This window comes from Synchiropus splendidus, chromosome 17, assembly GCF_027744825.2.
Source record: "Synchiropus splendidus isolate RoL2022-P1 chromosome 17, RoL_Sspl_1.0, whole genome shotgun sequence".
Lineage (NCBI taxonomy): Eukaryota > Metazoa > Chordata > Actinopteri > Syngnathiformes > Callionymidae > Synchiropus > Synchiropus splendidus.
This window is the reverse complement of record NC_071350.1, coordinates 19,182,120-19,194,681: the sequence shown is the minus strand read 5'-3', so window position 1 is coordinate 19,194,681 and position 12,562 is coordinate 19,182,120. Positions and strand designations below refer to the sequence as shown.

Here is a 12,562-nt window from a genome sequence, read left to right as displayed (position 1 = left end):
AGGCAGCAACAGAGGCCGGACGCTCTTCGCCTCCCTCTTCTTCATCACCTTTCTTGTCCTCCCTTTCACACTCTCCCGACGCGTCTCGTGTTTCCGGACACCTTATTTACCTTCGCCGCGGTGGCGTATCGCGTGTCAGAGCGAGCCAGGCGGGAACATGGCGGCGGACCTACCTGGAACCTCCTCATGTCTCGTGGGTTCCCGGCGTTCTTTAAACAGTTCTGGTTGCACTTGAGGAAAAACTTGAGGAAGAATCTGCGAAGGAAGCACATAGTTTGAAGTTAAACACAGAGGAGGAGCCGACGGCACAGAACGCTGGTGCATAGACAAAGACTGTTCCTGGATGTTACTTCTCTGTACTTTCACTATAACTTCTACAAGAACTACAACTTCTGCTGATACCTTTACTTCCACTTCTAGTTCAATGCCACTACTCCTAGTACTTGTATTATAGATAGTACTACTACAATTGTACTTTTACTGATGCAAGAATTTAAGCTAGTTACTTTTCTTACATCTGCTACTACAGTTTCTGTGGTAGCACCTGGTACTACTACTACTTTTATTACTACTCATATTACTTCAAATACTACATCTTAATACTACTTCAGCTGCAATTACTACTTAAATAACAAATAGTACAGTTACCACAGTTGCAACCTCAAAAACGAGTACTACAAATATTGCAGTCCTACCACTTCTACTTCAGCACTGTGACTCCAGCTCCAAGCTACGTTCCAATGGTTGAGGAAATGTTTTAGTTAATGGCTCTACATGGTTCAATTTCAAGGTTCTCAGTGAGGAATCCATTGACTCAAACGGGTTCTTAAATATTGAAGTGCTTCAGATGTAAGTTAGAAGGTTGTTCATTTGTGTCCCATCATCAGAATGAGTCAGAAGCACCTGAAACTGGAGGGAGAGGAAAAGGTGCAGGTTCTGGACAGACGGAAGCCTGAGTGACACTGACGCACAGCCAGTCCATTCCACTCAGCAAGCACTTTGTGATGGAGGAATGCGACCTGAGACGGTTTCCCATCCAACTTCCAGGTGCTTTCATCATACCGAGCTCTTCTGCCATCACTAAAACAGCATTCGTATTTTCACGTACAACCATATGTCACAGATCTATATGACAGAGCGACTGGGGCTCACAGATGGCCCCTGACAGCCAACAAACATGGTGAGGATCCAGCCAGATGCTGCGCCGGGTCCGGAGCGAGGCGGCGTGTTCATGTTCGTGATAACATGTTTATTAGACACAGATTTATTTAGAAGAGAAGAAAGGCAGGTTTACTCTGCAAGAGTAAAAGCCCAGACTCACACTCAACACTAAACCTTCAGGTCCAAAGTGGGCTGCGGCCCACGGGCCACACGTTTGAGACCCATTCTAAACACCATCCACTCTTTATGGCGACCATCACACAATACATTGAATTGAATTATATTTTTTTTTAAAAAAACAATATTTAAAAAGAAAAAACAAGTCATGTACAGGTCTGTGTCATGAACTCTCATGACGATAATGAATCATCTAAAGATGGCAGCCTGTGAAAGCTCATCCACCCGTCTCCCAGCTCTAACTAACCAGCAGCTTTGTTTCGGGGCTTTGTCCAAACAATAAGTTTGGCGGTGAAGACTAACTATTAAACTGGATTTAATGGCCAAACCGTGAAGGTGAAGCGCCGGGCATCACCTCGGCTCCCCTGTGGCCGGAGATGACAGCCTCTGCAGCGGGCCGCCGGAACAAAGCAGAGGTGCGCGTGTGTGTGTGAGACGGCGCAGCGCAGTCCCGTGGCAGGTCTGGGTGTAGAACTCGCCGTTAACGAGCCCAGGCTTCGTTAGAACACAGACGATGAGATTCTGCATGCTTAATTATCTTGACCTCTAACCCCCGGGTGACAGCCTATCACAGCGGAGGACAGCCACAGTGACCCCTGCCGACCTCCCACTGTCTAGTCCTCCTCACAACACTAGCCCAGCGTTAACACCAGCCAACAGTCTGACCTGCTGAAGCTCATTGTGAGGAAACAAAAACCCACATGTTCAAGTCTTCTGTTCTTCAGTTTTGGCCTTAAATGGTGTCGGAAAAAAATGTAGCCGGAGAGATTTGTCAACCAAGGCAGGGCTCGCTTGCCAAAAGAGTCATCGTTTCCCAAAACTACACAGAGACGTGAAACAGTCGCACACATTTCGGGGTCTAGAGAGGCTTTAGAGTCTTTTCAGGGAAATGCTTTGTATGTTGCAGCTTCACAACTTAACAGATGAAGAAATGCTGTAAGTCAGAATAATCCTCTGTGACCCACAGTAAAGTCACTCATCTGATGTGGAGATGATGACGTCAGCAGGTGGTTCCCAGAGTGAATTACATCACCGTCACTGATGTTTATTTGATACACTGTTGATACTCTCTCCGCTCTCCGGGCCTCTGATGCTGCCACTGTGAAACACCAACCCGGAGCAGTGCTGAATCTCTACTTCAAAACTTCAGCGTAAACAAGCGTACAACTGTTGCTCAGATTGAAGTGACATGTGTCCGTCATCTGCTGGTGTAAAGTAGAAACTACATCAGGCTCTATATTTGCAGCTTGGCTTGTTTAAATGCCGCGATGTTGCCCATCATAATTTAAGTGGTTAACATGGTCACATGTCAAGTTACCTCTTGACCAAGCTAAAATCTGCTTCCTTTAGTGTCAGAAACAGCCTAATCAGAACAAGCGATCCTGAACATGTAAAGCTTGAAGGAGATAAAAGTAGTACTGCTAAAAACCCAATGTGCACGTGGTCAGTTGGTAGGGAGAAGGGGAAGTCAGTGCTGATGCTGTCTTCAGTTTCAGGTACCGTGCATCATCCAAATCATGAGTACTGACGTGAAAAATGAATAATCGCAAGCTAACTCTTAGCCGCAGCTGAAGCAAAGTTACCAGTTACCAGTCCATTAGAACGCACAAGTCAGTTCCAGCTAAAAATAAGTAGGTAAAAAAAAAAAAAAAATATATATATATATATATCTGCAATGAATTTAAGTAAGAATTATGCTAGCGTTTATACATTTTAAGAATCGTGGCCCTCTGGTGACCCCTCCGCTAAGCATTCATTTCCGCCTCTTGCATTTTCATAAACATGTATTTGCTCATTATTTTTCACACTTCCAGCTCGACTCTGCAGATCCATTCCCTCCGAGAGCGGTTTTCTCTCATCGATTGCCGACAGAAATGATTCTGCCTTTTAATGCAGTATGTGTTCCTTCCTCTTCCCCCTTCACTTGACCCCATCTGGCCTAATCAGCCCAACTACAAAAAGGCCCCGCAGCTACACACACACAAGCACACACACACAGACACATGCAGACACCTTGTGTGAATTGATTGGTTGGTCCAGTCACTGGTCGTTAAGAGGCCTCCAATTAAAGCAGGCAATTATAAGGCTGTGAATGACTACGGGGGGAGGAGGGGGAGTCGGGGGTGGGTGACCCCCCCCCGCACACTCGCTCGGCTCACACCGCTCTCCGAGGCCCGATCATGTTCAAGTGATAACACTGCTGTTGACCCTGGCTATATTGTCAGGGCTGCGCTCAGAGTGCTGACCCCACACACACACACACACACCGACAGTAAATAATGGAGATGACTCAAAGCTCATCAAAGATGGCCACTTTAACCAGCTTTTACTTTTCATTTCCGGCAGCCAATCGGCCAGGAAAAACGTGCATTTATGGCTGATCACCACAGTCAAATACTGATACCTTCCTCAGAACACAGACACTAAATTATTGACATCATGTGTACTGTGATTTGGAGGTGAGGCAGTAGAGCCCCGCTGCTCCGTAGACCATTAGCCACAATAACCGCTGTAGGATGCTAGCTGCTTGTGTAGGACGCTGTGTTTTTAGCCTGTTAGCCGCCGTGTAGCGGTGAATGGCACAGTTACATCCATTATTCAGAGGCTGAGATGGCAATTATGGCTCAGAGCACAACTGACATTAATATTTAATATACAGGACGGAGGAGAGAGACAGGAAGTGACAGACAGCAGGGATGGAGAGGACTTTTGGGATGGAGAGGTAGGGAGGGGAGAGTGTGGAAGAGGAGGACGGTGGGAGTTTTGTTCCGACGGCTCGGCCGCCGTTTGAGCACGCACAATGCCAACAGGGCAAGGGTGACATCCGGGGGAATTCCAGCGCGGTGGGTGTGCGTATAGACATGTATATGTGTGAGTGCGAGAAAAAGTGCTCACGACTCAATGTCTGTGTCCGTTTAATTCCCCACGGAGCCGCTTTTCTACTGAGCCAAGAATAACGATGCTGCTGCCTTGGAAGGCAGAAAAACAAAACATTTGTGAGCGAGCGAGCGAGCGAGTGAGTGTGTGCGGCGTCCTGGTGAGCTGCTGTTGACAGGTGGAGGAATCGCAGCGAGTCAGTTACAGCAGACAAACTGAACAACAGATCAGTGCTTGTGCGGCTTCTGCCTCCTCCGTCTCTGTCTCGCTGCCTCCTCAGATGTCTTACTTCACCTGCCTGCCAAGTTTGCTGGCAGAGCTTCCCAACGCCGCCATGACGGTTCCCGCTCGTCTGCGCAGACACGCCAAACCACTGCCAGCTCCTCATCACCCGCTTCCCAATATATTTCCAGAGACTTGTGTGTAATTAGAAAGTCACATTGTGCTGCTTCCTTCCTTCTCATCAGTCAATTCAAATGCAATATTTGCAGTTTCGCTCTCAGGCTGTTGTTCAGTCAGGGATCAACTTCCTGCTTCCTGTTTACACAGGGAGCCTGTTATTGTTTGATGTGATGTCATCAGACTGTATCTCAGGCAGGCTGCAGTTGAGGAACAACATGAAATACTATATGTTGATTACAGAGTGATAATATATTGCTTCCTGAGGGGGGAAATACTCAGGCTCTGAGATGAGAGGTCCAGATTACAGCTGCGGCCTTCCGGGCCATTCAAACTCAATCTTTAAATACGCACGTGAATCTATGGGCTGAGGACACTTCTGACCAGTTGAGGAAAAAGATTGTTCCGAAGTGCAATGAACTACAGTAAGATCTAGTTGCAGGTTTTGATTCCTAATTTGTATCAGACAGATGAGACTGCATCATTGTCAAATGCAGGAGAGAGCCAAAGTCGGGGCCCGGGGACCAAATCCGGGGCAGCAAGTCATGTGAGGCGGTCGGCTCATGATTTACCGTGAATACTGCATCATAGATCTTGTTCACAGATAAGCCACAGCGGTCTATAAGTGGCAGGCCCGTAGTGCCAGAAGGAAAGCCATAGAAAGCCATAGATAGCACAGTGGTTCCTGTGTATCCGACTTAAAAACGCAGGAGGATCACTTCCAAACTTCTCTTGAAAACAGGGTCCAGCGTTACAGATGCTTCATGAAACAAACTCGCAATGTTCTGAACTTGAATTGTGCCGCCAAAATTCGTCACATCTTTTATTTACATTTTCGCCCGTGTGCCTCTCGTCTCTGGTGCTTCAAGTCTGCTTTAAGGTAAATAAAAGTCCTGTAACTTCCTGGGTTTGATGTGACGGGGTTCAATACGTTGGTGGCATGAAGCTCGTGACATCCACATACAGTATTATCTGCGTCGCAGGATTCAGACAACGATGATGATACAATGATCTGATCTGTGATTACAATACACAACATGCTTCAAGGAAGACCAACTGGTGGTGTTGAGAAGGTAGAAAGAGTCAATCGCCCCCCTCTCCTCTGGTACCATTCTGGATTGAAAGAGTTCACACAGGGGTGGGCATACCAGACCTCCAGGGGCCGGGGTGGTCCAGGTCTTTGTTCCAACCCAATTAGCAAACAGTTTCACCTATTAGGTGTCTGAGGACAAATGCTGATGGGAGTTTCGGCTGACACCTGAAATTGCTTCATTGGTTGGAACAGAAACCAGCACCGTGTCTGCTCCTGAGCTAGCATGCAGACATCAACAGCAGGATATCTTAGCTCATCGCTTGACATCGCTTTCAGCCTTCTATAGCTGGAGTGTCAACCATGGTGCTGAGACCGTCTCCCCAGGGAAGGAATTGAAATTGGACATGTGGCCTCCCTTCATCACGTGAGACATGAGTTCACTCAATGTTGGCTCGCAGTTCCAATCCAAGGATGTGTCCTTGGATTAGGAGTGTTCAAGGTCGAAAGGTCCGGTCAAAAGCAGCCCACTAAAACACAGACATCCCAAATGCATGTTTGTTAACTGAGCCGCTGAAAAGTTTCTCCACAATCCTGATGAGTTTGTGGCTGCGAGCCAGGAAGGCTGGCAATCAACGTTACGTGAAGTGGCGATGTTAACAAGCTCATCCGACTTGACAGACTCGAACGGCCATGACTGCATAACGAGAGCCGCCACGTCCGCGTCAACCACGGAAGGAGGAGGAGGGAGGAGAGTAGGAAGCCGCGGTGGAGTGGGGAAAGAGCGGGGGAAAGTGGTCGGAATCAAAATGAAGTGGGGAATAAAGAAAAAAGGAAGCCGGGGTGGAAGGCAGAGCGGGAGAGCGGGAGGGAGGGAGGAAGTGCACGGGAAGTGAGTTATGCGTAAGACTTAAGAGAAGTGAGCGGCGCCGAGCGAAGCGGAGTTATTTTACATAATGATGGTTGATATGCACAGAGGTAATTGATAGCTGAGCTGCAGCCCAAAAAACACCCAGTGAGCTGTCAATCACCGCTCATCTCCCAGGAGATATGCTAATGATGATGATGATGAGGGCTTAGCTTCATATTGCTATCATTACTATTAATGCTGTCATTGTTGTCATCTCTGCATATTTAAATGACAGAACAGGCCGGGATGGTTACAGCCGCCGTGCGTGCGTGCGTGCGTGCGTGTGTGTGTGTGATGTCGACACGGCGCCTGCATTGTGTGCCAGGGCTGAGATAAGTATTAATAACTTGTTCGGTCTCCTGGTGCCGCCGCGGTTCATACCTGTACAGGTGTCACTACATTATCGTTACATGGAAGTGGGACAGGGATGTTATCAGTCTGTCTCATGCACAAGAGTATTAATATATATAAGACTGACGTGCGGCGAATAACTCGGACAGTCTGGCTCCACGCTCAGACCCCGGCACGCCACATTCAAGTGCAACCACGGGGGGGAACTTAGTGAGATGTGTTCTCACATGATGTGCACGTCAACTCAGGATTCCTCATAACTCTTGCAAACACACACTTCATGGTTAGCATGGTGAAGATGCTCAGTGGCTAGCAGACACCTGCTAGCTTCAGTGGAAACCTCTCCATAAGTGTCATGAAGGCATCATCTGATAATGCTAATTCACTTTCATTATAATGGAGGAGGAGTTGTACGTGGCGGTTTAATTGCTGCTTTGACCTGAGCAAAATCTAATCTCCAGGATGATCACTCACAATGTGCTCTTTCAATCCCCCAAAAGCACTGCAACACTTGCAATTCTTCAGACAAACTTAGACACTGAAATTCTGTGACTGAGTGGAGGACCGACTCCATCAGACTGCTGTCTCCAGGAAGACTCAGTAAATAGTGTGGAAATCCACGTGTAAGGAAAATTATATGAGCAAACAAACTGATACTGAACTTCACAACCTGAAACTGATGATCTGCCTGGGAAAGAACACGTATGCGTCTCCCCCATTGGACTACATGCAACATAATTTTTTTTTATAGAAGTAAAAGAAATAAGAAAAAAGAAATAAACTAAAGAACTTAAGAACAGTTATATTCTGCTCTTTGCTGTACAGGAAGGAAATAAACATTTCAAAACTTCTTAGAAAGCCGTTCATGCAGCTGGGTCTGTGTTGTGTTATTGATAGGACAGTTCATTCACAAACTTGCTTTTAAAATCTCATTTATGGACCCAACACAGAAAATGATATCACCGAAGTGATAAGAGATTTAGCTAATCTCAATTCGTAATTCCGACTTTGTGCTCGGCGAACGCCACAACCAACCCAGAAGTTGCCTGTCAGAGCGGTCGCTCCAGAATTAAGCTCTAAATGCAGCTAGTCAGGATTCAAACGCTTCGCTGGAACATGTTTCAAACCATTAAAGAGCGAGCCGTGTTATTAATATTCCGAGCGGTTCAATAAGATTTATGCGCAGGACTGAAGTCAAATAATGATCCGCTGTTAAAGGCCATGGTGGAATCAAATTACAACATGATTATCATCAAAACAAACACTGTCAGAGGTCCTTCTGTCTCCAGAGAGGGGGGAGGTTGTGGAGTGGGGCGGGAGCCAGGGCAGGGATGAGGGGTGAGTCCGACTCGGGAGGAGGAGGGAGGTTACTGTGGTGTATATTTTAAAGGCTGAAGGCAAACTGCTGAATTATAGATGAGAAGGATTGATTTGGGAGGGGGAGAGGAGGAAATGAGGAGAAAAAAGGAGGGAAGGGGGAAAGAAGAGAGAAGGGGAAAGAACAGGGGGAAGTGAGAGAAGGGAGAGTGGCTAAAGGATCGCCAGCTCTCGGCCAGATGTGTGTAGGTGAGTGTGTGTACGAGAAGAGCAGCACACACAGCCATGCACGCAGTTTACTTCAAATCGATGTGAAGCCCGGACTCTCCCTGACACACACACACACACACACACACACACTCAAAAACAGGCGAGTGGACCTCAGCTTCACGGAGCGACCAGATGATCCTCCAGTTTGTGTGGAAGTTCAGGCGTGTGTCGTCGCTCTTACAAATAATTCATGCAGGTGGGGGGGAGAACATGAAGGAGAGGATTGAAAGCCAGTGATGGGGGGAGTAGTATTGACAGGAACCTCTTCTCTTTCTCTTCTCCTGTCTCCTTCTCTTCCCATCAGTCATGCACACATGCCAAACACACACACACACTGGGGAGTTTCCTTCTGTCATTTTGCCTTTTCCTCTTGGAATGCTGGCTCAGGGGCTCATTCTGGACTCTGAATTCAGATCTTCTGAGTCAGACCAGGAGAGGACAAGCTTCAGAAAGACCAGCATGGGACGTCACCTGAAGCCAGCACCATTATGGACTCTCAGAGCTGACTTAAGTTTGTCCTGAACAGAGTCATGAGTCGAACAACCCTGCAGTGTTTTTGAGGGTGTCTCATCTCATTTGAATCGCTCGTCTTCAGAAGGCCCCTAGGTTATTGGAGGACAGCGGAAGGATCTGAGCTCCTTCAAGAGGCCAGAACGCCAGAGGAATAGTGGACTGGCCCAAAGAGGACCATCCTCCCTACTCACACCTGCTTCCTTCACCATGAACCTCACTGGCTGTCTTCTTGTTCTACATCTCCAACATTCTCGGTCCAACACTGTCTCTTCCCTCCTGATCTGTTCACCTTAACTTTGTCTCCAAACTTCAAAGTCTCTCAGATCTTGTCCTTTCTAGTGACTCTCAATGACAACCTCAGGATCTTCATCTTTGACTTGTCTGACTCTCTAAACTCACATATGTTCTCCCCACCTGCACTGTCTTCTTCGCCTCGCTTCATCTCATGAACTCAAACCTGAACAATAAGCTCTGATTTAAGAGAGAATGTCCTTTGTCACTGACAAACCACTTGATTTTGGCCTGAAAGAAGAGTGAGTTCTTTTGGGAGTGAAGCACAAACATGATGTAAACGGGAACAAGGGTGGGAGCAGAATTTGTCAGAGGTTATAAAGCTCAGCGAGCTGTGGTGAATGTGACTTCACGGACATCTTCATAATCCAGAACAGACGAGATGGTTGTGAGACTCGGTACTTCGTCAGAGCTTGTGTACCAATGCCAGCGAGTGCATCCATTTGTTGACACTCAGGACTCCATGTGTTCTTCTCATTCTTGTATATTTAAAGGGCTGATGTTTTATTTAGACGCCATATCGTGGTGAGATGAAATATTCAGTCGTATCTCAATTGTGCTCTGATCCGTTCACCGTCTATCATCTCTGGCTGACCGAACATTTACAGATACAAATCGTTTCGCCTCTTTGAAGCTGTCATCTTCCACTTTGTCTGAGAGATCCGTCATGCAGAGACGCAAAGAGCTCCGGAGATAGACCTGCTTTTAGACGCCTGTTTGTGACGGCTGTCCACTGCACTCTTTTGCCAGCCTTCCCTACTTCCATTCCTGCGCTGTCGCGCCACCTTTTTGAGCGGTTCTTTGGAGGCTCCAGACTCAGATCCCAAAGAAACTCTGCACAGTGAACATGAGAGCGTCCAGCAGTGATTTAGAGCTGACTGAGGAGTGTACTGGACGTACAGGACGGTGCCGTGCCACCGCTGTGCCTCTGACCTTCAGCAGCTTTACATCATTTACCTCTGAGGCACATCTTGGCACTGACATCATCCTTTGTCTTTTGAGGGTAAGACAACCAATGAGGTTCATGGATCTAGCAAAGGGCAGGAGGTACCAGCTATGCTGAACATTCTAAACACAACATTTTAGAATTTAGCCAGTAAGATTAATATTTACAGGACACTCACACACTAACCGGGGTTACAGTGGCTTACAGCAGTGGACGAGTTTGTGAGACTCACCACTAAACGCAGATCAAAAAGAAAGTTTGGGAACCACTGGCTTGACAAAACCACACTTGGCAACAAAGACAACCCACTAGCCCTTAAACTGATGCCTATGGTGACTCCTTCACAGTAAAAGAGCGATCGAGGGAGGCGAAGAAGAGAGTGCGGCCGAGGTGGAACTGGCCTCATCGACATGGAGGAAATCAGAGTTGAAGTTCAAGCGTCACAACTGGAATGAGGGAAAGTGAAAGGAAGGAACAAACCGCCATGTGTCAAAACACCTACAGCCAGCCAGCGTGAGAGTCCGACTTCCGCTACGTTTGTCAAACAAATTAAACGCTGTCAGTGTTCCCCACACGTGCACGAGCACACACACGCACACATGTTCCCAAAACCGCTTGTGTGGCACACATATGGCTAACCCGCACCAAATAAGGAAATATGCATGAATTAGCATCACTAATGTACGAAGCACTCCATTTAATATGCTAATTCACTGAAATATTACTGAGTGCCGTCTGTTGTAAATGAATAAATTTGAATTGCAATTAGAATAATCCTTTATAATTAATGAAAACTGTCAATTTGGGTTCAGAAGTAATTTGATTAACGGGATGATGGGGCACCAATTAAGTGGAAGAGGAGGAGGAGGAGGAGGAGGAGGAGGAAGAGGAGCGGCGGCGGCGGCGGCGGTGGCAGAGGAGGATGATAAACTCTTCAGATAAGCTGTTCTGTTTCATGTCTAATGAGAGATTAGGCCAAAATGATGTAACGTGGCTTTAATGACAGAGGAAACACTTCTCGTACCTTTGTGGAGACCAGACACCGTCACACCAGGAGGAGGAATGTGGGGGGAGAGGGAGGTTCGATGGTGGACAGGACGCTGCTTCATTACACAAGGGACAGGCTGAAGCCCACCAAAGAGTTGGACAGTGTTTTTGTTCCACACATTAATGGTGTCGTTGCTTTTCTAATTCACGAGAACCTCCTCCCACTAATTAACCACATCCATGTTGCTGTTATTACCAATTTACAAGAGTGGACACATGCCCGGCTAATTAAAGCTATTACGTGTGTGTGTGAGTGTGTGTGTGTTGTGTGTGAAAAGATGCTCTATTCTAAGTTGTTAAAAGCAAAGCTCTTAATAAAGCACACTAGTAAAACATTACAATGGGCAACTTGTTCACCAGTAACGGGGTTTAAAAGTACACAATAAATTCATGTGTTTTTCCACTTTGCATCATGAACGCAGGACGGATTATTCATTCATTCATTGTCTCCAGCTGGGACACAAGACAACGGGCAACCACACACACCAACATGATTCTAACTAGGGTGTCGAGACCCGAGCAGCTTTTGTTCATCTTCACCTCGCTAAAAGGTCATCTGTGTTTTCTATTAAAATAAAATGATGTTATTTTATACGCAAGGTTCAGACTTTAGCTAACACTAGATTAGCCATTCATAAAGTAACTACTCCTTACTTTGTTCTCGCAGTCTGCAGCCTGCAGCTTACACGATGCGGTGAATACATGCTTTTTTACGGACAAATATGCTTCATGCCGCCAAAATATTGAGTTCCATCACGTCAAGCCAACGAAATCACAGGCGTCTCGTGGAGGACCGGAGACGAGAGGCAGCAGATGTGGGGGAGGAGCTTGGGACACGGTGGTGCTGGTAACATCTTCCTTTTACACAAGTTACATTTAGGACACATGCAAAATATATGATTCATTTGCCATTAAGTATGTGTTAGCCGAGCTTCAGCGCGATTAGTTGAGATTAAAATTTTAATCTCTATAATGACAGTCCTAGTCATTACAGGGGTTTCCGTGGTGTTCAATTGACCAATCAGGAAGAACCAGAATAGAATGTCATTGTCCATGTCAAGTGCTAATTCCATCAGAGATAAGGCCACGAGGAAGGTTCAACCTAAGCCTGAGTTTAGCCCGAACCCTAACCTAACCCTGGATGGTAAAACCAGGATGGGGGACCCTCCAGTCACAGGATCCCCACCAGCACAGGAGCGCCCACATGTGGCCGCAGTGGGATGATATTGGACTGAGATGCTCAGAAGTATTTGAACTGCCTAACATGTTGTGA

The 12,562-nt window shown here is 46.8% G+C and overlaps 1 protein-coding gene across 6 annotated transcripts in view; it reads right to left on the bottom strand.

Annotated features, from left to right (window-relative positions):
* Positions 1 to 12,562, bottom strand: part of LOC128748116 (transcription factor COE1-A-like) — a 75,166-nt gene that overhangs the window by 17,779 nt on the left and 44,825 nt on the right. For all 6 annotated transcript variants that reach the window (XM_053846513.1, XM_053846515.1, XM_053846516.1 and 3 more), the window contains exon 9: positions 174 to 255. In XM_053846513.1, coding sequence (XP_053702488.1) covers positions 174 to 255 — 82 coding nt within the window. The remainder of the gene's footprint in view (positions 1 to 173; positions 256 to 12,562) is intronic.